The sequence below is a fragment of the Aptenodytes forsteri genome, unplaced genomic scaffold (assembly GCF_000699145.1).
Source record: "Aptenodytes forsteri isolate BGI_AS27 unplaced genomic scaffold, ASM69914v1 Scaffold387, whole genome shotgun sequence".
NCBI lineage: Eukaryota > Metazoa > Chordata > Aves > Sphenisciformes > Spheniscidae > Aptenodytes > Aptenodytes forsteri.
In genome coordinates, this window is record NW_008795368.1 from 880,285 (window position 1) to 907,255 (window position 26,971).

The 26,971-nt window shown below is 36.3% G+C and overlaps 1 protein-coding gene across 1 annotated transcript; it reads left to right on the forward strand.

The window, feature by feature from the left end:
- The first annotated feature begins 18 nt into the window (after positions 1–18).
- Positions 19–25,183, forward strand: AGGF1 (angiogenic factor with G-patch and FHA domains 1). The gene is made up of 14 exons (XM_009280312.2): positions 19–264; positions 659–755; positions 1,230–1,435; positions 2,269–2,415; positions 4,325–4,510; positions 13,442–13,787; positions 15,667–15,778; positions 17,049–17,100; positions 19,465–19,566; positions 19,918–20,083; positions 20,334–20,416; positions 21,448–21,575; positions 22,510–22,609; positions 23,448–25,183. The coding sequence occupies exons 1-14, from the start codon at positions 19–21 to the stop codon at positions 23,646–23,648; spliced, it is 2,172 nt and encodes a 723-aa protein (XP_009278587.1). The 3' UTR covers positions 23,649–25,183.
- The last annotated feature ends 1,788 nt before the right edge of the window (positions 25,184–26,971 follow it).

Here is a 26,971-nt window from a genome sequence, read left to right on the forward strand (position 1 = left end):
TCCACCCGGGCTGAGCTCATGGGGCAGGAGGGTCCCGTGCCTCCCGGACCCCGCCAGGCTCTCCTGGCCTGCGGGACTTCAGCGACCAGAGAAAGTGCTGCTGCTGCTGGCTCGAGTTTGCTGTGCCGAGCCAACGTTCAACGTTTGGAGCGACTGGTGGTGGTGGTGAGAATGATAACCTCTTCTCAGCCACAAAGTTGGTTTCGCTGTCAGAAGGAAAAACTACATTTAGCAGAAGGAGAGAAGCTCGATAAAAACGGTGAGGTAAAGGAGGAGTGGAAGAACTGTCCCACGGATGCTTATGGCAAAATAGGGAAGTTTCGTAAATGCCACAGTTTGCCACCACAGAACAGCGGTTATTGCTTGAAATTCAACTTTTCAGGGTGGGCATCTTCAAAATAACCTTGGCTAAGTTTTTCTTTTTCCTCCCAAGTGCTTGCCTTCATTATCACACCCTTCGTGAGCGGAAATTATGTTTTTCATTATGCCAACCATTCAAGTAGAAAATTGTCTCCTGTAAAACAAAGATCAATTGAAATAGCTGTGATGCCGTTATGCTTTGTTTGAATTATAGAACGTAAGATAGGCTGATATTCTTTTCTGACGTAGACTCCTAAAATGCAGCGTTGTACTCTGTAACATGCTGTTTTTCTTTCAGGTTGAAGAGCTCACTAAGGAAATCCATCGTAGGAAGGAGAAAGATACATCTAGTGTAGAAGTACAGACAGAGGACTATGCTGCGTGGTCACAAGCAGGTAGAGAGGGTGGTGATTGCTTAAACAGGCATCCAAAACAGTATCTTATTTTGAAATTTTTTTTAATATAAAATACATTAAAAGTCTGTATCCTTAACTGCATTAAACTCAGTAACCTGACATTGTCTTTCAGATAATTTCCTATTTATTCAAGCCATTCCTTTTAGAACGGGATAAAATGTAGCATGGACTGTAGCAGAATTCATGCCACAGTAATCTGTTACATAGTAATCTCAGACATTACACACATGCATGTTTTACCAATTTTTAGAGTACATTAAAACAAGACGTAATTGGTTCAGTAAGAGTAAAATAAATTCAAAGTGGAGGCACTACCTAATAATTGACTTCCATTAGACTACTTATATGCATAAAATTCCAGTTTAAGATTTAGAATCATTAAACTGCATTGTGTAAAATAATTGCTTTGCTAATTTATGCAAATTCAACCTTTTTTTTTCCCCCCCCACGTAGATTATTACTACTATGAAAACTGTTACAATCACACTGATACTCAAGATTGTGCATCTGAACTGCCAGTGCAGCACAATTATGGGACTGAAGGCACTGAGCATAATTCCACAGAGGCATCACAGACAGGTGCTAGTATTCCTTTAAGGACGGATAGTACTGAAGTTGCTGAAGGCGGAGAAGGGGAAAATTTCATCCAGAATTCACAGGTTGTAGAACTGTTTGGGGTTTTACCAGTTTTGAAGTCAGCACTCTATTAATATTTCATTTCATTTCAAAGATGTGCTTTTGATCTTGATGTCATTGTATGAAATGATTTTTTGTGATGGTGTGGTGCTAATGATAGCAGACAAACATCCTTGTGCTTTGAAACTAGTTCTTTTTGTAGTATGTTCCAAGTGTAACATACTCCTAGACTTGTTTAAAAAAAAAAAAGCACATTCTAAAACATATGTCCTACATAGCCTGGAAGCATGGCGGTTTTTTATCAGCAGAATGTGTTCAATATGGCCATGCTGACTGTCCTAAAATATACTTTTTTTTTTCCCCCCTCCATTGGTATAAGGAGGCAACAAATAAGGAGAAGAAAGTTCTTGGGGGGGTTTATTTGTTTACTTTGTTACGTGTTTGGGTTTTTTTTTCCCCCTGGTATCCAGCCTTCTCTTAGATCACTCATTTCATCTCACTCACTTAACTGATTTTGTGCCTTAGCATCTAGCAACTGAAATGGAATGGAGAGTAGAAATCTATTTTAGGAATGTGGTGAAAGATATCCACTGTATATATTTTTGACATGAACCACTTCTGCATAAAGGTTGGGAAAAACAAAAGGCACAGGATGAAGTCTTGGTCCCATTGGAATCAGTAGGAGTTTATTGGTAAACTACAGCTAGATTTTTGCCTTCTTGTTTAATAGTTCTTGAATCAATCCAAGTCCATAGAGCACTAATCTGTTTTATTTAAAATAGGGCATTGTAAAATGCTAAAGAACCACAGAGATTCTTTTTAGAAAAAAATATAATTTCTTACTTTCTGGTATCAGGAAGCAGAAGATACTTCAGTACCGGAGGGTTCTTTGGCAGAGAGCTTGAGAGCTGCTGCAGAAGCTGCTGTTTCACAAACCGGATTTATTTACGATGAAAATACAGGACTGTATTATGACCATAGCACTGGATTCTACTATAATTCAGTAAGGATTGTTTTCAAAACCCTTGGCATTTTTTCTCTGTTGCAAAGTTTTAGTAGTAAAAGTTGATGAGCAAAGAACTAAGGTCCAAACTGACTTTATGATTTGAAAAACATGTTACTGAAGACTAATAGTAATGGAAGTTTGTTAAGTAGTTGTTAATTTGACTGAAATAATTCAAAGATAGCAGTCTAAGATATAAATTTAGATTTTCATTTAGTTCTTTTTGATGTCTCCTAGATCTTTAACTTGCTTGGCATTGTAGAAATTTTATACTATAAAGCTGCTCTGTAACTCTTTCAAAATTAAAAGCTTGAGCTAAAATATGACTTGTTTAGAAAAAAATCATATTGCTGAACTAAGTCAGTGGCTTCTCCACAGTGAAAAGCGTGTTGAGAGAAAATACACAGAATACTTGTACTTTTATTTGAGTATGGTTATCAACTAGTTTGATGTTACAGGAAAGAAAATACTTCTTAAAAAAGATGTCAGACGGTGGATCAAAATTTCATATTTCTGCTATACGTTTTTCATAAGAGAGCTTTTGGGGAGGTTTTCTTTTTGTCCTATGAGGTATGTCTATATGTACATGCATATATAGATAGATATATACAGTCACAAATCCCAGTTGAACTACTGTGATGTAAACAGAGGTTTTGTTTGCAGCATTACATTCGACTCAATTAAAAAAAAAAAGTGCATGTGGTACACAAAACTACCTGTTTTGTTTTCAGGGACACTTCTGGACTTAATTTTACCATTAAATGATACCATTGCTTTTGACATAGTTTGTGGGTATAGTTAGATACATAAATGTTTAGGGTTATAGGTTACAGTTTATGGTACTATTACACAAAAGAATATATTTTCTTGTTCAGTAACTGTTCTGAGTTACAGGAAGTATTCTTGTATTGGGTTTACTGGCAAGGTTTTGGTAGTGGGGCTGGGGGCTGCAGAGGCGGCCTCTGTGAGAAGAGGTCAGGGCCTGCCTGGACACATCCGATTGCACTGCAGGACACAGCTGAGCCCATCAGAGAAGCTGGTGGTGCCTCTGTGAAAGCATGTTTAAGAAAGGGCAAAATGCTGCACAGTGGAGTGTGTATGTGGCGGAGGGGGGGAGAAAGGGGGGAGGTGTGAGAAACAACCCTGCGAATGCCAAGGTCAAAGAAGAAGGAGCAGGAGGAGGTTCTCCAAGCACCAGAGCAGGTAATTCCCTGCAGTCCATGGAAGAGGATCATGCTGGAGCACATATCCACACTGCAGTCTGTGGAGGACCCCACAGCAGAGCAGCTCCTTAAGGAGCTGTGGCCTGTGGAGAGCCCATGCCAGAGCAGGTTCCCCTGGCCGGAGCTGCGGCCTGTGGAGGACCCACACTGGAGCAGTTCTTGAAGGACTGCAACCCATGGGCAGGGGCAAAGTGTGAGGAGGAAGGAGCAGCAGAGAGGAACTGTTATGGACTGACCACAACCCCCCACTCATCTCCCTGCGCTGCTCAGGCAGGGGGAAGAGAGGTAGAGGAGTTGGGAATAAAGGAGGGAAGTAGAGCTTGGGGGAAAAAGGGGCACAGAGCGGTGTTTTGTCTTTGTTTCTCATCTTCCAGCACTCTCTTAACTGGCAATATATTGAATTTACTTTCACCAAGTCAAATCTGGCTCGCCCAGATGTCCCTGTCTTTATCTTAACCCACAAGCTTTTAATCTTACTTTCTCCCCCAGTCCTGTTGAAGAGGGGGATTGAAAGAGTGGCTGCGTGGGCACCTGGTAGCCAGCCAGGGTCAAGCCACCACAGTTCTTTAGTACGTTTGAGTATTTTTTTTTAAACTTAGTATGTGGTTCTTTATTAACTGGGTGTTTCTTTGAACAATGTATTTATTGAAGTAATGATAACATTGTTCTTCATGTTTCTTATAAAGGAAAATCAACTGTATTATGATCCAGCAACTGGAATTTATTACTACTGTGATGTGGAAAGCGGCCGATACCAGTTTCATTCACGAGTGGATCTGCAGTCTTACCAGGCCTCTGGTACTCAGCACACCAAGGATAAAAAAGGGAAAAAGAAGAGAAAAGAACCAGAGCGGATTGCAAATGAGTATAAGGTAACTTTAGAACTGACAGACAGAAAATGCGAAACCTGGTTTTTTTTTCATGATGCAATTTATGGGTTGTGGGGTTTGGTTTTATGTAGAGGATGTGTGCTTATTTTCTGAAGGATTCAAACGTCATTTAACTATATACAGCAGGTTGCTAACATGTAGTTAGTGTTCAAATAATTTTCCCAGTGAGTGATTAAGGATGAAACTTTAAGCTTGGACTCCCTCACTTTTTCAATGTTACTTGGTTACAGTACAACTGTAGAGATGTCTAAAATTCAGTGTCAGTGAAACTCTGATTAGCAAGCACACTAGAATGAATTCAGGGTACTGTGTGGACTGGATTTACGTCAGAAACTCAGTGTTACCTCAGTGTCTTGGTTTTAGCGTTTTGGCTTGTCTGCTTCTTGTTGGCCTTTTTTTTTTTTAATTCATGTGATGAATCAAAAAATGACTGAAGGTTTTGAAAATGCACACACACCACACCCCTTCTCTGTGACTCTGTATTCCAAAGCTCATTCTGTTGACATTTTACTGTATCTGTACCATCATTTGGGACTGATGATGTGTCTGAAGTTCTAATTCTTTGCATGCTATGCTCTCCTATTGATACTTTATTTGGTCAATACATTTTTGTTGTCCATAGCGTGTGGATAAGCTGTACATCTTAATAAATGCCAATTGTAATTAACTTGTATTTTAAGTTATAAAAAACATAACTTCCTATTTGTTGTTTTTCTGATTGCTAAGAAAGCATACCATATAGTATATAGTGACTGCCTTGAAAAACATTACTCACTCCTAAACACCAGAAGTTTTATTGTAACACAGATATTAAACCTCAAGAAGTATTTTCTTAATGAACACTATTATAGATGTTGAATCAGATTCTTATAGTCCTATTTTGCAAATTTGTTTTATTACTTAAGATTTAATTGAATGTATTGATTTCTTTAGTTTGCAGTGCTTCTTAGTTTGCATTTTTTAAAGCTGTTGCTTTAACCATTGCATAATTTCATTATGTAGGCCTCAGTCAAGCCGATTGGTTGAAACTGAAATAATTGTGTTAGTGTACAGGTACTCTTACATAGTAGTTACGTAGCATCAGTACAGAGTTTCAAAATTTTGTATCAGGAGTGAGGTCTTCTGAAAGATTTGAAAATGGAAACTGTTTACATTAAGAACCAGTGAAGGTAGGTTAAATGGATAGTGGTAGGTGATCAATTACAGATTTTATAAATAGATTGTGGATAATGTGGGAATTTCTACTCTGAGAAAATTTCATGTGAACCATTCCATTTTGAAAGCTTGAAGTGGATACTTAGCAACACTAAGTATAACGATCCTTTAGACTTAAGAAAGGGGAGCTGATGTAATTGAAGCTAGGAGATTTACCAGCATCCAAGTTCTGGGCATGCTGTGTGCAACTGCTGAATTAGCATTCTGCCACACTCAAAAGGCATGGTTAATACAGAACTTTATTCATCCTGTGTCAGGAAAGCATCATGGAAAGCTTGTAGGAATGAGCCTTTACCATATACTGCAATTAAGAAATCTCTTAAATTTAGTTCTGTGATGAACTGTTACATATTGACCTAAATCAACAAATGTATTTATAAAAGTTCTGTGGCATATATAGCTGTGACCTAACAAATAATTTTGACTATTTTTTGGGATCTCATCACAATCTGCTTCTGTCGTCTTATTATACTACAAATAGCTATTTGTCTTTAGCTTGTTTTGTATTGATAAAATATTTTTATATAGATGGTTTTCTTAACAAATCTTTTGTGTGAAGCTTGCACAGTCACAAGGTAGGAGGTAAACATCCACTTCTTATGATGTGTTTTATGGATAGTGAACTAACTACTTTGCTTTTATCTGCGAATTGTTTGACCAACAAGATAACAGGAAAAACATTTAAAACAGATTCTATAGCACAGATCTTTGCACTTGTGAACAGTAAGTGAAAGTTAGTGTCATAGTAAGAATCAAGGCCTTTTCTGGTTTTTTTTAAACAAAATAAAGGGAGAATACAAAGTGAAACTTCAAACAATTACTCTCCACTTTAAATTTCAAAAAGAAAAGAATGCCTTTTTGTCAGTGCACTTTTAAGTAAATGCACTGTCAGATTTAGAAAAAACAAAGCACCTTACTGTCATATTTTACATAGCTGAGTTAAAATACTTTGTTCTTGTGTGGTTCTTGATCCTATAAGAAATGCGTTCATTAGTTTTAAAAAAAAGTTACATTAGAATAAAAGATTAAGGTTTGTTAGAATAAAAGATTATAAATTTTTCTGTTACAAAACTGAAAAAATAGTTTATAAGCTGCACAATCCAGTTCACAGATGCCTTGGCATCTGTGGCAAATATATCCCAATAATATTTCTTGGCAATATTATTGTTGTCCAGTTTGGTCTGGTATTGGTAAAGGCACTGATTAGTTCATGCTAGTTACTGCATTATTTACATCCTAAAACAAAACCAAAAATATCTGGTTTTAAGTAGAACTTTGTAGTTCAAGTGCTGTCTATTGAAATGCTTTCCTACACATTTACGTCCAACCTCCCTTTTCCTTCCATTCCTTCCTCCACTCTTGACAAAATAAATACAAAGTTAAAATAAAACCTGTCCCTGAATACTGGTTAAATTATTAAAGTTGCGACAATTATTTTGAAGATTAGTACTTCATTATTGCTTTTCCCAATTGGTTATTAAATTGTGCTGCTAGCCTGAAAAATGCATCCAAACATTACCTAATTTCTTGGCCAAAGTAGGTTTTATTCAACTTTCTTTTTCTACAGCCAGTACATGTAGGAGAATGGTTTGGTTTGTTGCCTGGTCTGCGGACCACTAATAGTGGTAAATAAAGCAATGCCAGAGTCTAATTCTGGGAATATGTCATATAGCCCCTGAACATTGTTATTCTTGGATGAAGATGAGGTGGTTTATAAGAATATGCATGTGAAGCAGGGGAAAACAGTGAGCAGTAGTTATAGAACCTCAAGTACACAAAACACTTGTTAAACTTGTTTTCTCTCTTCTTCAGTTAAAGGAGTAAATGTAAACAAGTATTGATATTTAGTATTACTTAAAAGTTGTCAAAGACAAGAAATAAGGGAATTTAGCAGCTGCGTATGTAGATTATCACAGCAAATATTTCTACATAGACGGTACTGGTAGCTATATAGTTTTTACAAAAACTGCATGTGATTTTTTGAATGAATTACTCTATTTAAACCAAAGTTAATCTCTTTTTAATCTAAAAAAGATCATAACTGGGCCAATCTGTTAACTTTCCATTTCTGGTCACAGGAGGGTTTTTTAGGTGGGGTTTAGTTTGTAGCTGTTGTGAAGAATTTGATGTGCGCAGCTATCTTACATATAGTATCTATTTATAAGTAGTAAGTTGGGATGCTTAACACTACAGAAATGGCAAGTGTATTCTCCACAAATATTGCCGCATTCTTGAAAAAGCAATACAAATCTGAGAATCTAAAGACTAAAATTAATCTGTTAAAATATTTATTGTATTTTCAACAAGCTGAATTACCAAACAAGAAAATACTAGTAAGCATCTGCTAAAAGAAAGACACGGACCTATTGGAGCAGGTCCAGAGGTGGGCCACACAAATGATCAGGGGGATGGAACACCTCTCCTATGGGGAAAGGCTGAGAGAGTTGGGGTTGTTCAGCCTGGAGAAGAGAAGGCTTCGGGGAGACCTTAATGCAGCCTATCAGTACTTAAAGGGGGCTTATAAAAAAGGTGGCGGCAAACTTTTTAGCAGGGCCTGTTGCGACAGGACAAGGGGGAATGGCTTTAAACTAAAGGGGGGTAGATTTAGACTAGATATAAGGAAGAAATTTTTTACGCTGAGGGTGGTGAAGCACTGGCACAGGTTGCCCAGAGAGGTGGTGGATGCCCCATCCCTGGAAGCATTCAAGATCAGGTTGGACGGGGCTCTGAGCAACCTGTCCTAGTTGAAGATGTCCCTGCCCATGGCAGGGGGTTGGACTAGATGACCTTTAGAGGTCCCTCCAATCCAAACTATTCTATGATTCTATTCTATGATTCTATGAAATGAATGTACTTCTAATTGCAAAAAAACAGTGGAGGGGAACTGACATGCTTAGTATCTCCTGAGGAATGTTCCTGATTTATACAAGAACTTTAAAGAGATTCCTTTCGGTCACCAAACTTCTGTATTACAAATAGTTTTCTTTTGACTTGTGAAACTAAGCGTGCTGCCCACATGCTTGCTTTTAATAAATGATCAGGAATTTTATTTGCCAGGACGAAGTATCAGATAGCCTCTGTGCAGCTCGCATAAAGAGAATGGGTGGAATACTTTGGAACTTTCAGGCGTACAGTTCAGTTCTGGTATCTTTTTGTAGTGGTGGGCCAAAAAAAAGTGGGGCAAGAAATACCATAATTATCTCCTGTACAAGAATAACTTTTAAATAAGTAAATTTGGAAAAGTTTAAAAAAGAAAAAACAACCCAAAAAAACTCCACCCAAATCACAAGGTGGCATCAATGATAATGTCATCCCTGGCCCAATATCTAGATCCAGTGCTTCCATAAAGGTTGGAGAACAGACTGTGTGCAATAGTGATCATGTAGTTCTACTTGCTGGATTGGGGCTGTTAGAAAATTTAGATGTAGGGTCTGACATACATCATTTTTTTCCCAGGAATTATTTTTGCAGTTTATTCTTAAACTACTGTCAAATAAATTTTATTTCAGCGTGGTGCTCAAAATTAACTTCTGCCATGTTCTCTTCCGTTATAGACACATCCTAGCTACTTCTGTAGGAGAGACAAGGCTTTTGTAGTAGTATTTCCCGTAGAACTCTTGAAGCAGTGATTTTTATTTTTTTTGTCACATGTAGTTTACTTTTTGCTGATATTCATCCCATCTTTAGGTACGTCAGTTGACAGAAACCATGGCTAATCTGAAGATTTCTTCTTTTGGATTGGCAGCTTCTGGTGAAGGTAGAGTTGAGACACCAAACACAGTAGTCCGTGGATGTTTACCTTTTAACCTTGATATTTTTATTAAAGGAAAAATAATATGTAGTAGTTCATGTTTAGATACCTATTTTCCTAAAGGAATTAATAATTTTTTTAAGCTATTTGATCAAAATCAGTTAATCTACAAAGTAACTTTGAAATATATTTGAAACACTGTATAAGTAAAACATCTGAAGAAAACTTTGATGACATTGTAGAATATTTGGGAAGAGACATATCTGGCATCGCTGTATTAACCTAGGGTGTCCTGACTAAACAAACAACCCGTTCTTTAGGTAAGGCAAATTTGTTTCCTGTATTTCAGAGCTGTCCACCAGTGTGTAAAATGGCTTCTTTATGATAGAGGAAGAGCTTTACTCTTTTTCTGGCTTCTAATTAGTTTTTTTCGTGCTTAGGAAATTCGAGTATTGTGTAGGGCAGAAGACAGTAACTGAAGTACTTGTGAAACGGTGCTAGCAAGTGAAAGCTTAGTCATATGAGTGAAAGAGCTATTTTAAACTGTTTGAAATTGTTTCTTTGGTAAAATACTGAATTTCAGATTAATATTTCAAATTGAGAGAGTCAGCGCTAAAGATCTAACACTCAGCCCTTTAGATGAGGGCATTGAGTACCCATGATTCCATTAAGTCACCTACTGAACTTCTAGCAAACCAAGAAGCAACAGGCTACGCGTTTCTGAAAAGCTGTATTTGTACATATTTGTATGTTTTGTATAAAATAAATTGATTTAGAAAACAATACAGCTTAAACAGTGCATTTCTTAGAATTAAGCTAATGATGCTCACAATAATTTTTAAGTTCTAATTTGTGGGCATGCTGAAGAATTGCATGAACATGCATGTTGATCAGGCATAATATGGAAAAATGTGAAGTTTTGAAAGACAAATGTCTTGCTCTGTCACAGTAAAACAAAAAGTATAGTTAAATGCTTAAAATATTTTGAATTTTTCATTAAAAACACTTCACCTGCTGTGATGACTCATGTATATATTGTAAGTAGGCCAATCTGCACTTCAGAAGGTTGTTGTAATCAGTAGTTTGTGGCCTATTCTTTATAAAGCAAAACCATCAATTCCAGTCACACGAACATTATTTGTAATACTTATAAGATCACTTCTCATGGGATACACAAAAATCCTGATTTCACTTGCACCTTTGGCTGATTTTGTCAGGGGTGCAGAAATATGAACCGACTCAACCCTGTAGTTAAGAAATAGTTCGTTATGGATCAGATTCATCCAACCTTTCAACTTTACTCGTGCTTAGTGAGAGAAAAGCCAGAGATCATATGGCAATACCCAGTAGATACAAAGTTTTTCAAAGCTGAATCACAGAGAGGCAATCCATATCCAACATATGACTGTTGGGGTAGGTCTACTGACTATTTAGATGTATTAGTCAAAGCCACATACAAAGGAATGTATGTGCCTAGTATCATGGTGTAATGAACATGGTTATAATGAGCATATACTTGCATACTTTTTGTGTTGTATCATGAGTTTGGGATGAAGAGTTAAATATCCTGCCATTGAGAAATGAAGTGCATTGCGAGTGTTTGGTAGGTCATTCAGGATGAATGAATTCTGTTTACTGCTCATTCCTGTTTTTTAAGCAGTGGCAGTATGGAGGCAAGGTATTAGGTGCTGTTTGCCTAGTTACACTTTCATGCGTGCTACATATGTTTTGTGTTAGTACTAGTAGTCATATATAATGGAAAAGGATTTCTTCAGCACAAGTAGAGACCCCCCTCAAATGCTTTAAGAACACATTCAGCATCCCCAGGCTCAATGTTTAGACATCGTCAAGATGTGCATTTTAATACAAATCTGTGAAATCATAAAGGGCTCAAAATACATATTCTTTAGGAATACAGTTTTTAAATCATCAATTTTGTACAAGGATTTCTAAATGTGAAGATTACATTTTTATCAATACTTAACTACTTAGTTTATTTGCTTTCTTAACAGTTGATTGTAGTAATGGAAAAAATACAGAAACTACTGAGAACAGGCTTAATGGTCACATTGGCAGAATGTATGTACAGAATCCTTGGTCTGTCTATAAAAGTGTTTTTTAAAATTCCTGTTTTCACCCCAGAACAGAGAGTCTACTCTTCAGTAGCTAGGCTTTGAAACAGCACCTTTTTATTTTCTAATTTAGAATATCTGAAGTGATGCCAAAAACAAGTATCACTGGATTCACCGTGGAGAAAGAACTGAGTGGTTGGAGCATTATACTGGGGCATCAGTGCATCACAATCATCTGTTGCTTTGCCTCAGTTGTGATTTGAGCAGACTATTTAGTTTTTCTGTTTTCAGATTAGATTAGTAAAACTTTGGTAGCTCACAGTATTACGGGAAGAAATACATTTAGGATTGCAGAGCCACCTTGGTATTGATCTAATATCCATACCAAACATAAATATAGACAAAGATAAATACACTGGAAAAGACCATTCATAAAAGCAATAATCAGATTTGCCAAAAAGATTTCTAATGGAATTAATGGGTCTGACATGTGTGGACTGTGTAGTCTTAGTTTTGGCAGGATTAGTACATCTCTTACTTAAACAACATTAGGCAGTGACATTGCGATCCTGTTCCTTCCTGGTTGTAGTACTTAAGAGGATTCGGGGAGGAGGGCTAATGCATTATAGAGAAACCCTAAACAAACTGATAGTCCTTCGGTTAAAGCATGAGGTCTTTTAAAATTTGCTGATTTTTCCTGAGAGTATGCTGTCTTATTGAAAGTGTTTCAAAAGTACACTGTAAGGTCCTATCCAACAGCTTGACTGCTGGGCTGAGAGGAATTCTTGTGTTTGTCTTACAGCTGTGCCACAGATGAATTTTTACAATTGTGAAAAGTGAAAGTGCTTTAATTTCCATGACGTTAACGTTCACATTAATTCATGTACCTTGAAATGTAAAATGCTCTATATGAGCATGAAAAAAAGTCAAGGATGTTTTATATTTTAACTGCTGTGTTGCAATATTTGGTACAATTCAGGGCAATTGAATGCATTCATTCTGAATCCAAGATGACAAATAACTTATTGGAGATTTTTTTTTTATTTATCTATTAAAGCCATTTGTATTCTTTTTTTTTTAAGATGGTCATCAGGGCTACTAGATTGACAATTACATTTTCAAGGTACTCTGGCAAAATTAATGTGAAACTTGAGATTTCTCAGTTAAAAAAATGTTCATGGTCTTTTTTCTGCTGATGAAATCAAGTGGCAATGGAAGAACCTGCAATCATCTAATCTGTCTGGTATTCAATGGAGGAATTTGTTGCAGTAGAAAATGGATTCTCAGTAGAACTGTTCCATATAGCATAAATTAAAATTAAGTTCTCTACAGTATCTTGATGAAAGGCTTTGTTAAAGTTGCAATTTTGAAAGGAGGAAGAGCAGGTCATTAGGCGAGCATGGGTGGGCATTCCAGACCACTGTGGAAAAAAATAAGAAGATAAAAACAGGAGGAAGATATGATGAAGATCAATTAAAGAACTTTTAAACAAGTTGCAAGAATTAAGTAAGAGAGGGACAGAAGTAAGTGTCATAGAAGCAAAACTGGAAAATATTCAAGATGCTGTTGTACAAGTTTGAAAGTGAGGACAAGGATCTTAAGTTTTGTGTGAGAAAAGAGGAACGAATAAGTGAAGTTTAGAAGAGGAGTGCAGTCACACTTTCCCAAATAGAAGATGGTCTCAGTCATAGCATATGAAAATATTTCCACTGAAATACTATGTTGACTGCATGCGCTAAACTTTCTGGAAATTTAACCATTTCTTAATAGTTGTAAAAATAGTTCTTCCTAGGGAAGAATTTACTTCCAGGCTGATAGCAGACTTTAGAATAACTCAATCTGTAAAGAATGTAACATTCTATAACTCCCCTCCAGGATTTGGACACAGAAGAGCAGAACAGTCTGAATTGCTTTTCCACTACTGAGCAAGTAAGTTCTACTGAGGAAGAAGAGTCTCCAAATGTAAGAAAGAAGACTAAAATGGACACAAAACCACGGAACATTTTAACAGCCAAAGAATCAATTTCTACAGACAGTATAAATTCACATTCACGCAAAAGTACACCAGATACTGCAGCATATACAGATGACAGTAGAACAGCAGACACAGAGAGTGAGCCAGAAGAAGGTGAAATTACAGATTCAGAGTGCGAAGCCTACAGCAGTGAGGATGAAGTAACAAGTGAAGAAACTGCTGATTCAGAAGACTCAGAAGACGAAGGTGAATTATTGTGGCTTTTATGTATGATATTACTCTATTTTTCCAGGAGTCCATTAAGAACAAACTACAAGAAAACAGTTTGGATAATTAAAAATAAAAGCATGTGACTTGAGATACTTTTTTAATTCAAAATGCTGTATGTTACTAGTATTTGTTTTCTTCTCTTTACTTGCACAGTGGCCAGAAGTAAGTAGTGGTGTCTTTGTGAAAGCTCTTTAGGGGTATAACTTCCTGTGCTTGTGTAGAAGCCTCAGTGGTAGAATAAGATTTGTTTAGATTAGCACAGTGACAGAAGAAAAGAAAGTCTATTGCTAAAATAGAGATTTTAGTACAGACCTCACAGTAATTCTGTGTATTAACTCTCTTCAATTAATGTATAATATTTCTGATACTGTTCATAAACAATCGTGTAATTCAACGTAAGATGAATCCACTGTGGTGAAAAGGATGAATGTGGATGCCAGCTACTAGGAAGAAAATTACTCTATCCCAGGTGAAACCAGGACAAGTACTCAGTACTATTTGGAATCCTATTTTGTGTGTATTCCAGTGGTGACATGTAAGAAATGGGTATAGAGGGGGAACCTGTATGCTGTTTTGTACCAAAGAAAGTGTTCTCCTAGGTCCTTAAGACCGCCTCAAGAATCGAATGGTCTCTTGCAAAATGTTCTCTTCAAAAAAAAAAAAAAAAAAAAAAGTAACCTGTGTAAAGGTTAGTGCAACCAATTGGAACTATGTATATGCAAAGGATATTCCAAATCACAGAATGAAATACAACCTGTAGAAGTCTGTACTGCAGCCTGTGCCCTGCTCACAGTTAAATAGTCAGTCTGTTTCTTCTGTTTTCATTACTTACGCAACTACTCAGATTCTGAGTGATTAATGCCATTCAAAATGTGAACCTGTGTAAAGGTTAGTGCAACCAATTGGAACTATGTATATGCAAAGGATATTCCAAATCACAGAATGAAATACAACCTGTAGAAGTCTGTACTGCAGCCTGTGCCCTGCTCACAGTTAAATAGTCAGTCTGTTTCTTCTGTTTTCATTACTTACGCAACTACTCAGATTCTGAGTGATTAATGCCATTCAAAATGTGCTTGCTACCATCAGGCTTTCAGATTAAATTTCCTTCTCTTATTATTTTCTAATAATCAATTCTGCAGTAATGCTGGAGTAATAAAAACTGGAGACAGTTTCCCTCCTCCTAGAACCTTTTGAGCTAGTGTCTTCCCATCTTACCATGTCTATTGCTAGCTGACATCATTGGTGACTGATTCTGCAAATGTACATCCAGGAACAGAATTCATACAGCTGTTAGAATATAATTACTTAACATACTGAGGGAAAAAAAGCATATGCATCTGTAGGCTCACCTATTATTTTTTTCTTATCTGTATTCGTGCATAGTGCTAATAAGAGTAAAAACTAGTAAAATACATTTGACATGAAAATTATCAAATATAAAGTTCTATATGCATTAGGTTTGTGTTGTGGTGAATAAAAAAGGGCTGCCTTTTCTCAAAGTAAAATTGTATTCTAATCTCTTATGACTAATGGTCCATAAATTTATAATATGTTAGTAAATTCTGTGAATGTATTTATACTTTATTGCTGTAACTAAACAGTCATGCACATGTAAATAACCAGAATTAGGAAAACATTTTAATAGTTTCGTGTGTAGTCAGAAAGTCTTTGCAACAGTGGTCTCATCAAAGTTTTCTCTCAGATGTGCTTATACATTTCTTTTTCTGGAAGTTGCACAGGATTCAGCCACATAATAGCTGAAGTATATCAGTTGTTTGAAAGCTATGGACTATAGGGGGTAAAACTGTAATTTGTTTGTAGTAACAGTATTTATGTTTTTTTATAATTATAGATGAAGAAAAGATCTGGCCTCCTTGTATTAGAGTAATTGTAATAAGATCGCCAGTTCTACAGACTGGATCACTTTATATTATCACAGCTGTGAAACCTGCTACAATTGGAAGGTAAAACTGAATGGAATTTGTTAGATATATCTGAAACTGTACCTTGCTTTGAAAGCTGTGGAAGCCACTCAGGATTGCCTGTCCCTTCTCTTCATGCTTATCGTCCTAGTGTGCAGCAGTTTTGAGGTACTCGGAGTTATGTTAGCCCACAGTAAGAAATTTAAGTCATGTCACGTAACGTCATGCTTGCTGTGATAATAGCATATGCAGTTCATGCAGCTCAGCAGTCATGAAAATTTGCTAGTGATAACTTGATCTTGTGTCTTAAGTCCTAATGGCAGCATAGCTGCAAGTCATTCTTTGAAAACTGTTGTTTTCTAGAAAGTAAGTAAACTTTTTTTCTGGGCCACTAAGGTAACTTTTTCAGAAATGGAAGAACACACTTCAGAAATTCAGGGTCACAAGGAAGCATATCCTGGACTTCCTCACACATTCAAATTCCAGTAGGGTTGGTTCATCATTTTTAAATAATAAGTTGGGTTTTGTGCTAGCCTGTATGCATTCTTCCAGTTCTAATATTAAAAAAAAAAAAAAAAAATTGGGTTTGTTCATTGTGGATGATGAATTTAATGATGAATTAATGCTTTCTTCCATGCTTACTGAAAACCTTACCCCTTTTCAGCTGCTTTTTATCTAATGCTGATAGGTGTGTTTTGACTTGCTTTTATAGCTGGAGTTTTCTCGGTACATTTATGTGAAGATTAATACATGACGATTCTGCTTGCAGTTTGCATATAGGTCCTTTGCTAGCTGCATTGCTTCTTCATCCTCTAGTATAAGAAACCAATACACAAATGCCTTCCTCCTTCTGCAGTGTTTTTGACCAAAAAAACCCCATATATATATACAGATTACTCTTTCATTGCTTTTATTACCTGCCTAATGCTACCAAGAATTCAACCCCAGCATTGAAGACTGATGCGAAGATGCACGGAAGAGCTTGAAGGATGCAGAGTTCAGACTATTATTTACAGGCCTTGTATAAGTATAAAAGTTCAGATAGAAATATCAGATTTATAGATAAAAATTTAAAGGTACAGCTTTATCATATATTCATTGCCTACTGTGTATGGTTATAGATGGAAGAAGGGACATGAAGCAAGTCTTTACGTTGTGTATATTGCGACACCATGTTTCACATTTGTAAAGCTCCCTAATAGCTCAGAAGAGAAACATGCTATTAAGGTTCAACTGAAATACACCTATTGTAAGCCACTTATTAGACCTATTTCTACTTTGTTGTGATTTATATATCAACTTGCCTTTCCAGAGAAAAAGATGTTGGACACACACTTCAGATTCCTGAAGTTGGAGTCAGTAAGGTAACTCTTGTTTCTGTCTGCTGAAAGGTAGATCAGCATATGAATGAAGCTTTAGATTTTATGGCTTTAAATTTTGCCAAATCTTATGTTAATTTTTTTAAAGAACTTTTAGAATAAGATCTGGGTTTATCCACATTTGAAGTTAGAAAAAGGAAAACATATGGTATTTTATTGAATGGGAATTTAACGTGAACAGCAGTGTGATTTCAAAGGCTATAAAAGCTAAATATTATTTTAAATTGGAGTTTTACTAATCCACAGTAAAAAAATTATACTTTGAATCTTGAATTTCTTAGTTATTGAACTTGAGGAAAACATATTACTCTACTAAGTATTAATGGTATATAAAATACTGTTGTCAGATAGTTAGAACTTTGTCATAAAGTAATCCAATCGTTGCAGTTGAGCTCAGAGCAACTGGTTTTGTTTTATTTTTCTTCAAGGCAACTGTATAAACATGTAAGTGATATACAGGGAGTTTGAAAATTTAACAGTTTCTTTCAGTGACAGATTGTAATGGAAAATTTTTCTTCTGGTTAAAGATTAAAGATAAATTATGTGCTCTGTTTGAACTTTGTCATAAAGTAATCCAATCGTTGCAGTTGAGCTCAGAGCAACTGGTTTTGTTTTATTTTTCTTCAAGGCAACTGTATAAACATGTAAGTGATATACAGGGAGTTTGAAAATTTAACAGTTTCTTTCAGTGACAGATTGTAATGGAAAATTTTTCTTCTGGTTAAAGATTAAAGATAAATTATGTGCTCTGTTTCGCTAACTACTTTAACAGAGACCATAAATACAGCACTCTTAATAAAAGAAAATGTAGATTGACAGACATGTCATCCAAATAAAAAAAAAATTGATAAAAACATCTGCAAATGCAAGTATCTGAAATACGCTTTACTATGTCTGTTCCAGATGATAGTTCTGATTAATCAGCCACGTACTGTATTTCATACTGAACAATTTCCAGAGCAAATCTTTCCCTACTATTAATGACTTTTTCAGGCATGTATTTGAAATTGGGTGTGTAAAGAAGCTGAAAGGCTCTTAATTTTCTGTAATGTTACCATTTTAGTACTTCACAGGGACCTGACTGTTTACCTAAGAAGTTATTTCACTTTGCAGATAAGGAGTCAAAGGCAGGAAGATAAATGACACATCTGTAGAAACAAAAAGTTAACTACCAGTGTGTTTTCCTCACTATTCATAGTTGATAGCTGTGGACCACTTCGGCATTTGCTTTTCTTGAGTGTAAAGATTTAAAAAAACCAACACTACACTCTGCAGATTTAGAATCTTTAGAAGAAGCTTGGGTTCATCCTGTTCAATAAAACAGAGGCAGAAATTAAATTATCTATTGAATGAGCTACGCAGTCTTTCCACCATTATGGGAGTACTCCTGTTGTAAAATGCTAGCCAATCTACAAAATGTTTTGATTTTTTTTTTAATTACTGAATGTAGCAACTGCTATTGCTCAAAGGTAAGAAAAGATTTCATTTTAAATGAACACTTTCTTCTTAGATTGACTGGTTTATAGTGCTCTCCACTATAGCAAAAGGGATCTTTTGTTTGTCAGATTTGAAACTGTCACTTTTAGTGACAGAGTCTTATTAGGCTGCAGAAGTTGATATTTTGGTTTGCTCTGTGGCCATTTTTGGAGGTAGTGTGTATCTTTGCGAGTTTGGCCAAGAGTTGTTTTTTCTCTGTTCTATATGGACTTGGGAGCAGTATCTATATAGAACTGCAACAACAAAACAAACAAAAAAAACCTGGACTGTTGGTCTCAATATCAGAAAGGATATAAAAGGAACAGCAAATGATGGCTAGGCATTGTGTCCTGGGTATTAAGGTGAAGGTGAATTATGTGAAATTTACAAAAGCATGGCATTTAGGGAGCTATTTCAGATATGAAAGACCAAGTAACCTGAAACTGTAGAATGAGACCAGATTTTTTTTTAAAAATTGAAAGAGAAAAATTGAGAGTGCTGTAACATACCTTACAATAAAAAAGCCTTTTATTTATAAGAACAGTTAAAAATGCTGTATTACTGAATCCTGCAGTCCTTTAAGTAAAGCATACTTGCCACATTGGAAGTATATACTTTTTCAGTACTGAATCAGTTTATGGTCAAAATGGTTAGATTATTAATAGTATACTTTAGCTCATGCTGTTGTGGCCCATTCATTTACATTTCACATGGATGAAATCATAAGGTGTGGAATATTCTATTAATTTAGAGTACTAGAGCCACTCAGTTAAAAGGCCTCAAAACATGTTCTGAAATCTTACTTTAAAAGAGCATATAAGTTGTGAAGTATTTGCTTAATAAGAACATTTCACTTAGGCTTCTATTTATCAGTTCCATGCAGAAGTATATTTTGACCACGATTTGCAAAATTATGTTCTTGTGGATCAAGGCAGTCAGAATGGAACCGTTGTTAATGGAAATCAGATTCTCCAGGTGAGTACCTGTTGTTATAATGCTGTGTACGTTGCAGAAAACTGTAGTCGTGTGGTCATTTTAAATATGTTATGGCAAATCATTAACAAGGTCATTATGTGGCTTCTTTCATACATTAGTCTCTTCCTTCTGGTTTTAGGGCCACTTACAATACTTCATGTTTGGTTTATATTAGGAAAAATCCACTATGGTTGCAGTTGCTAGAGTGAAATACCCACTCCAGTTAAATACTTGCCTGCATTTGTGAGACCAAACTGAATTACTAAATTATGAGCAGTATTCATGAAATAGAGTTCATGCCCTTCATTAGTAACTAATTAACATGGCTGCCAAAACTTTCTTTTGCTGTAGCCTAAAATAAAATGTGATCCCTACATCTTGGAGCATGGAGATGAAGTGAAGATTGGTGAAACTGTGCTTTCTTTTCATATACATCCTGGCAGTGATACTTGTGATGGATGTGAACCAGGACAAGTCAGAGCACATCTTCGCCTGGACAGGAAAAAGGAATCTTCTGGTTAGTCATGTTATCATGGGATATGTTTTTTATTATAGCTCTTTACTTTATAAACATAATAATTAATTCAGTTTTCTTACAATTTTCTTGTCAACTGGGAATAGTTCTACAATACATGATGATGTATTTTCTTCTTGGTATGTGTGTGTATGTGTAATAATGTTAGAACAAAATTTCTCTCAGTTGTCTTGTGTTTCTAAACATTGTTACATTATTGATTAGAAATTCAATCCTGTGTTCTTCCTTTTAGTTTGCCCAGCACTTAGCAAAGAAGAGAGAGAGTTAGTGAGAAGAAAAGCATTGAAACAAATACGGGTAAAATATGGTTTACAGGTGAGTTTACAGTAGAAGTTGATTAAGTGTTTGAAGTCTACATCTACTTTGTGATTCCTACTTTAAGCTGTAGACTTAAGTGAATAAGGAAAGTTTTCAAATGCACTCAAATTTGAGCCTGGTTGTTTAACTCAAGCTTGTCTTTTGTACACTAAATAATAATTATTTACAAACTTCTACAGAGAGAGAGAATGGTAACAGGGCATGAAGGTTCTGTTAAAAGTTTAGGAAAAGAAGATCCATTCCAATGGGTACAAGATTCCTCATCCTTTTGAGGTTAAGATTTCTTAAGACATTTCTATTGTTATTTCTGCAAATTAAGTTTACACTAAATTGCAGTGCTATCTCTTATTTGGAAAGGAAAAATAATGAGCAACTGAAAAAATGATGGAAGGAAGAGGGAAATTTTTTAAGTTTTTATTTTAAGTCTGCTTTGCCATAGAAGAATGCCAACATGAATATACAGGCAATATAGTACATAAGTATTCAAGTTACTTCTGGTTTAGAGATTATTTTAACTATGGGGTTACATCTAGCACTTGTAATAAGTATTGGTGTAGAAAACAGAATGGCATTGTTTCTCTCAAATTCTTCAGCTACCAAAATAATATCGATACGGAATCTATACAAGTGCTTTGTTCTGTCATCTATACTGAAGAAGTAGTTGCTGGGGAACAGGCTGAATCTTTAAACAAAAAGTCAGTGGCATGTCCATATGGTTTTCTGCTAATATGGAGAGACTGATTCTTCATACCAAGAGAAGATTCAAGAGAATCTGTTAATTTATTTACAGCCTCTGTGAAATTAATGAATTTGGCAATATTGTGATGATGGCAATAACATACCTTACAAGGTATGGCTGTAAGATAAGAAACTACTAAATGAGAACTGTAGTTTTTTGTTACAAGATTTAGAATTAATGAAATAGGCTGAAGCTGCCTGACTTTTGGAGGGAAGCAGTGAAGTTATCAAAAATAAAGAATTTAAAGCCCGCATTCTTTGCCTTGATGGAATTTAATCTGCTTATAAAGAACACAGAGTATGAAGACAACAAAGCAGTGAAGAATCCAAAGTACAAAGATAGAGCAGGAAAACGCAGAGAGACCATTGGAAGTGAAGGAACCTTCCAGAGAGATGATAGTCCAGCTTCTGTTCATACGTAAGTTTGTTTGGGAGTGGGGGGGGAAATCCTCCATGTCCTTCTCCAGTGAATCTTAAAAAAATCAAGTAAGTGTCGATTAGTTACTAGGATACAGTTTGTTAGATTATGAATTACCTGTATATAATGTGTTAGAAGAGCTAGAAAATAGTAAGCTATTCTCACTTCATACGCTCTTTTTATTAACTCCTGACCTTCAATACAGAATTCAACTTGGCAGTAAGGATGCTTTTAGATCACTTTCTTACCAACGTAAAAATCAAGGAACTCCCCAGCTGCACTATTGACCCCTTCAATAGTGTCTGTTTTTCAAGTGTCTCAATTTCTATTTTTCCTAGCCAGTCCCAGTAATAGTGCACATGCAAATTTTTCACCTGCAGTTTTTCATTGTCAATATCCAGCCTATTATAGGACATGCATTTACATACCTTTCAAATGACACTTACTTTAATCTTCCTTTTTAAGTATTCCTTTGCTTCTGTAGTTGCTTTTTGGGGTGTTTTTTCTAAGAAGCATGAACTTGTAGGTGCTTGTAAGTTAGTAAAAGGACGTGTGAGACAATGAAATACGTGCGTTAGGATGACTTGGTGGTGAGGTATCAATACTGCCTTTTCCCTAGTGTAGTCAATTCCCACCTGCACATGCTCTATCTTTTAACTCCTGAGGCAAGCAAGTAGTTCAGAAGGGGTTTTAAGAAAGTTGGTATTGACCAGAGACTTGGAATAGCTTTGGTAACCAAAGATATTCATGGAAGAACTTCCAAAAGGTAGCACTAGGGTCTTCTGGATAGCTCTTGATGGAAATAGGAACAGCATAGTAGTTCCTGTTTCTGCAGCAGCATATTCATGCATATTTCTGTCCTTCAGTATTTGAGTAGAGAATATACCCTTTGTATTAACTCTTGCTTACCAGTTATCTTAAACTTTCTTCGCAGTGAAATCAGCAACACCAACAAAGGACATAAAATGTTGGAGAAGATGGGATGGAAGAAAGGGGAAGGCCTGGGCAAGGATGGCGGTGGTATGAAGGATCCAGTAGGTGTCTCTGGTTTTTACTTGGAGCAAAAAGGAATAGAAATATATTTGCAGTGAAAAATGTTTAATTTTAAGCCACTATTTGCTTGAAACTTTTCAAAATCCTGGTTAGGGAGGAATAATCTCAGTAGGACTAATCTCAAATCATTTTTTATTTGATTAATGAAGTATTTTGAAATTTTTCAATGATTTTGTCCCTTCAGTGGAAAATGCCAATAATGTCTGTGTTTTGTTAGGAAACTAAGCAAGGGAGGACAGACAGCTTCTAGCCATTGAATTAATCTCGTGTTTGAATACAAAGTCTGGAGGAAGACTGAAATAATTTTAGGTGATGTGACTTCAAGATGTGCTTGTGCTGGAATCCTTCACTTTCTCTGAGGCTGACGTAGCACAAAAATTAAGCTAGATGATGGGCCATGAGAGCGGAGAAGCTGGCGGAAGTCACTACAGCCACCAAGTTCTGGGCCTTTACGGCAGCCATGTTAGCCCCATTTTTGTCACGAGATGTGTTGTCTTTTGTCAGTAGTGCTGCTCAGAGCCACACCATACCTTTTGTTGTCAAACTACCCAGCATAGGGATCATATGCTATTCACTCGGTGAGGGGTACTTCACAGTAATGTTAGTGGCAGGTGACATCATTCAGCACTGTAGATCATAGTTCTAGAGGTGGATTTGACGCATCATTTTAACAGTACTTTAGACGTCCATGTATGATCTAGGTACATTAGAGCCTTAAAGAGAAACATGTGGGGAGGGGGGGTGGAATTAGTATTATATTATTTAAAGTATTTAGAATGCCTAATTTGTAGTTACAACAATATTTAATGTATTTGGCAGATCCACCTTCAGTTACATAAGGCGCATGCAGGTTTGGGTACCAGTAGACCAGCCTCAATTGAAGATGTTCAGATCATCCAGAGCAAGAATAAAAAGAACTGGGATAAAGCAAGAGAAAGGTTTGCTGAAAACTTCCAAGAACCTAAATCACAAAGGGATACACCTAAGATTACGCCTTGGGTTAGAGGGACCGTAGAGTAAAGTATCTGGTCCCACAGCAGGGTAATTGCTGTGTGTAAATAGTTGGGAGAGAATTTATTTTTATTCTTTTTTCTTTTGCTAAAGCAGAAGTTTGGTGATATGTAAAATACAGTTGTGGAAAAAATTACACAAGATTAATTCTATTATGTTAAGTGGTTTTCTGTAGTCTTCATGCTTTTATAAAAACACATTTTTAATAAATGAATGGAATTTGGAGGGATATTCAAATTTTAAGTACTTGAAAGTGATTCTCATCATGAGCAGGAAGTTTCTTCAGTTGTGTTTTTAACACAATTCTTCATGGAAAGTCAAAACATCTGTTAAATTTAAATATGATACCTTTAACATTTGAACAGTGGTTTAAAAGCAAGCTGAAACAAACAAAACCCCAGACCCCTACTACCAGAGTATCATATTCTTTTCCTCTCTTGTATGTTTATTCACGATTGCCATGAAATGCTCAGCAAGAGGTACATGACTCTTCAATTCATACAGTTCAGTACTAGTCCCATGTCTCAGCTTACCTGGGTAAAAAAACGTTGTTTTTAAATGATTCATCAGTACTGTTCAAAAATAAATACTGTACTCCATGAAATAAACTACCAGCATTGGTGAAGAAAACAATGTTCAGAGATGGCTTGTAGCAACATTTTCTTCTGTGAAGAACTTGCTTGAGATTTGTTTAGTAAATCTGTATCATGCCTTTAAAAGAGGAGGTATGTTTAGAAAACTGCTGTCTCTGTGTATTATTTATTAACTTCTTGTTCTGATACATCCATTGCTGGCAATGGAGGTTATGCCAGAAAAAAAACCCCAACCAACCAACCGACTCTTGGTGGGAAATGGTTACCAAACTGAAGCTAAAAGCTTGGTATTTATTGAATGTTCCTAAACACAATAAATAATTGCCAATTTAAGCAGTGTGCTTCTTGATACTATCCTGTGCATATGCTGGATAGGAGCGCTCTTCTAAAATGAGAAAAACTTAATCCTGTTTGAGTCCAGTTAAAGTTCTGATACTTGTCCAAGTAAGGGAAACTTGGTAGTCCCACCATCCTGTTGGATCATGCAGGCAACGGTCAAGCACTGTTGAGTAAAACCAGGACAAGTTGCTAGCTATTTATCTTAATGTATCTTTAGATGCATACAATATAAAGCAAAATAGTCAATCTATGTTATTTTAATAAAGCACACAAGTTTTTTTAACAACCTGAAGCACACCTTACTTCAGCAGTATAGAGCTGAAGATACAGTTATGAGCACTCTGAATGCCTACAGCAATATTGCTTAATTTAATTAAAATCAGTTCACTGTTTGCCTTTGTAAGCAGTTATTTTTTTACTGTTGTAGTGATAGTTATGAATTAGTGGCTTACTTTGTTGTTGCATTCCTTTATATTGACAACTTCACATTTTCAGAGGCTACCTACTTCTAGCTGTGGAAAAAAAATTGTTCTTTATGAAACACCTACATTAAGTTTTTGTTCACCATGTATCTAAAAAGGCACTTCTGCTACTAGGAGGAAAAAAAACCCCTGTATGCCAAAAGAAAGGTTTTGCCCCCCCCCCTTTTTTTTTTTTTTTTGAAAAAAGTTGACCTCTCTGGTCTTGATAGTAAATCAGACTACAAATCTTAATCTGAAGGGAGAGCAAGACATCTTGTACATACCTTAGTAGGAACCTTAGCTTTCCCTCTCCCCAATTACTAATTGGGGAGTAATTAGTAACAGCTAAAAAGTAACAGTAATAAGTAACAGCTCTATGAAAAGTCAGTCACTGGTTTATTGTTGCCTTGCAAAGAAGAAAGGATTTAACTGAGTTTCCATTTCATAAAGTTTTTGAAGTAAGACATCATTTGCCTTCTGTGAGAGGCATGGTCTCATGCAGTCAAGCACTGACTGCTTTCAGTACTGCATCTTCCTCTTTCAACAAACAGTTCCACGTAAAGGGCTGAGGCTTCATCTCAGTTCAGCGTTGGTGTGACAAATGCCATTATCTCTTGATGATGCCTAGGAAAGTGGAAAAAGCAGTGCCATTAATACACAGCGTTGTTAACAAAACAAAATAAGGTCTGACTAATCCTTATCAAGCAGTTGTGTGCCTTTATTCAGTAGGAAGACTTGTATTGAGCTAAACAGGGCTTTTCATCCCCTACCTCAGTGACCTCTTAGAAAGTTTTAAGTACAAATGAGTTAGGTGAAAGCCACCAATGGTGTGCAAGCCTTATGTGCAAATGCAGTACTGCTTTCCCTCATGTCAGGAGGGGAACAGGAGTTGCTATTGCACTATTATAATTTTGGAGGCTATAACCAGTAAGATACAGCATAAAGTTTAACTGTCTTACCTTCTCAGTCCTCCAACCATCCTGTTGTCTTTTCCAACTTACAATACTTAATATTCATGACTTAGACAAAGTTGCTTTTCTATACATCGAGTCAAAAGTTTTAGCAGTTTACTGTGTGTATATATAAAAAGTGCTAGTGAATATATATCTTAAAGCTGTTAAGAATAACATTACCTTCATCAGTTTATATAAACAATTTTCTGTAGTCCTAATAGTGAATTTTGCAAAGCACAACTTACCAAACATACTTCTGAAATTTAAAATAAACTAAGAAGAGTAGGTATGTTCATATCTTCAGTGCTGAACAACCCAGCTGGCAAGTAAAAACAGGAGTGCATTCATCATTGTGTGAAAGCCACTGGATGAAACACCTATGCCAACAGGGGCTCTGAACTATTGTATACATATGTAGTATTTTTACAAAACATACCATAGCTGAAACTGGAGTTTCTGTTCTAGCAAGAACAGACCCTTTGCTGCTGCAGCTGGTTGTATGAAGTATACCTGACAGGGCCTTTCAGCCAGTAGGTAACAAATCCGCAGCAGCATGAAGAGATGTCAAAAATAGCATCCCGTTATAAGCAAGATTATTTAAATGTGCACACCAACACATTTTGTTCTATATGGACTTTTTATAAGTGCTGCGTATCTTTGCGACCACAGAATGTGAGATTTTTTTCTCATCCAGTTGCTGCCTTACAAATGTTTTTAATCTGCATCTTACTTTAATCTGGCAACACCTCTCTGTTGATGAACGTACCTGCGTACCGGTTTCTGTGGCCGAGCTAGCATTGATCATGGTACCGCCCTACAGTGTAGCAGGGCGCTATCCGCTCTCATCCGTTTGTGCTGAAGTGTCTCGGTGTTATTTCGGCACTGCAAACAGGGCACACGCTGCCTCTTCTGCTGCTCCTCAAGCTCCTTGGTTAAGGCAGGGGGGAAAAGGAGGATTATGGCCTGGCCGCCCCGCCGGCGGGGCC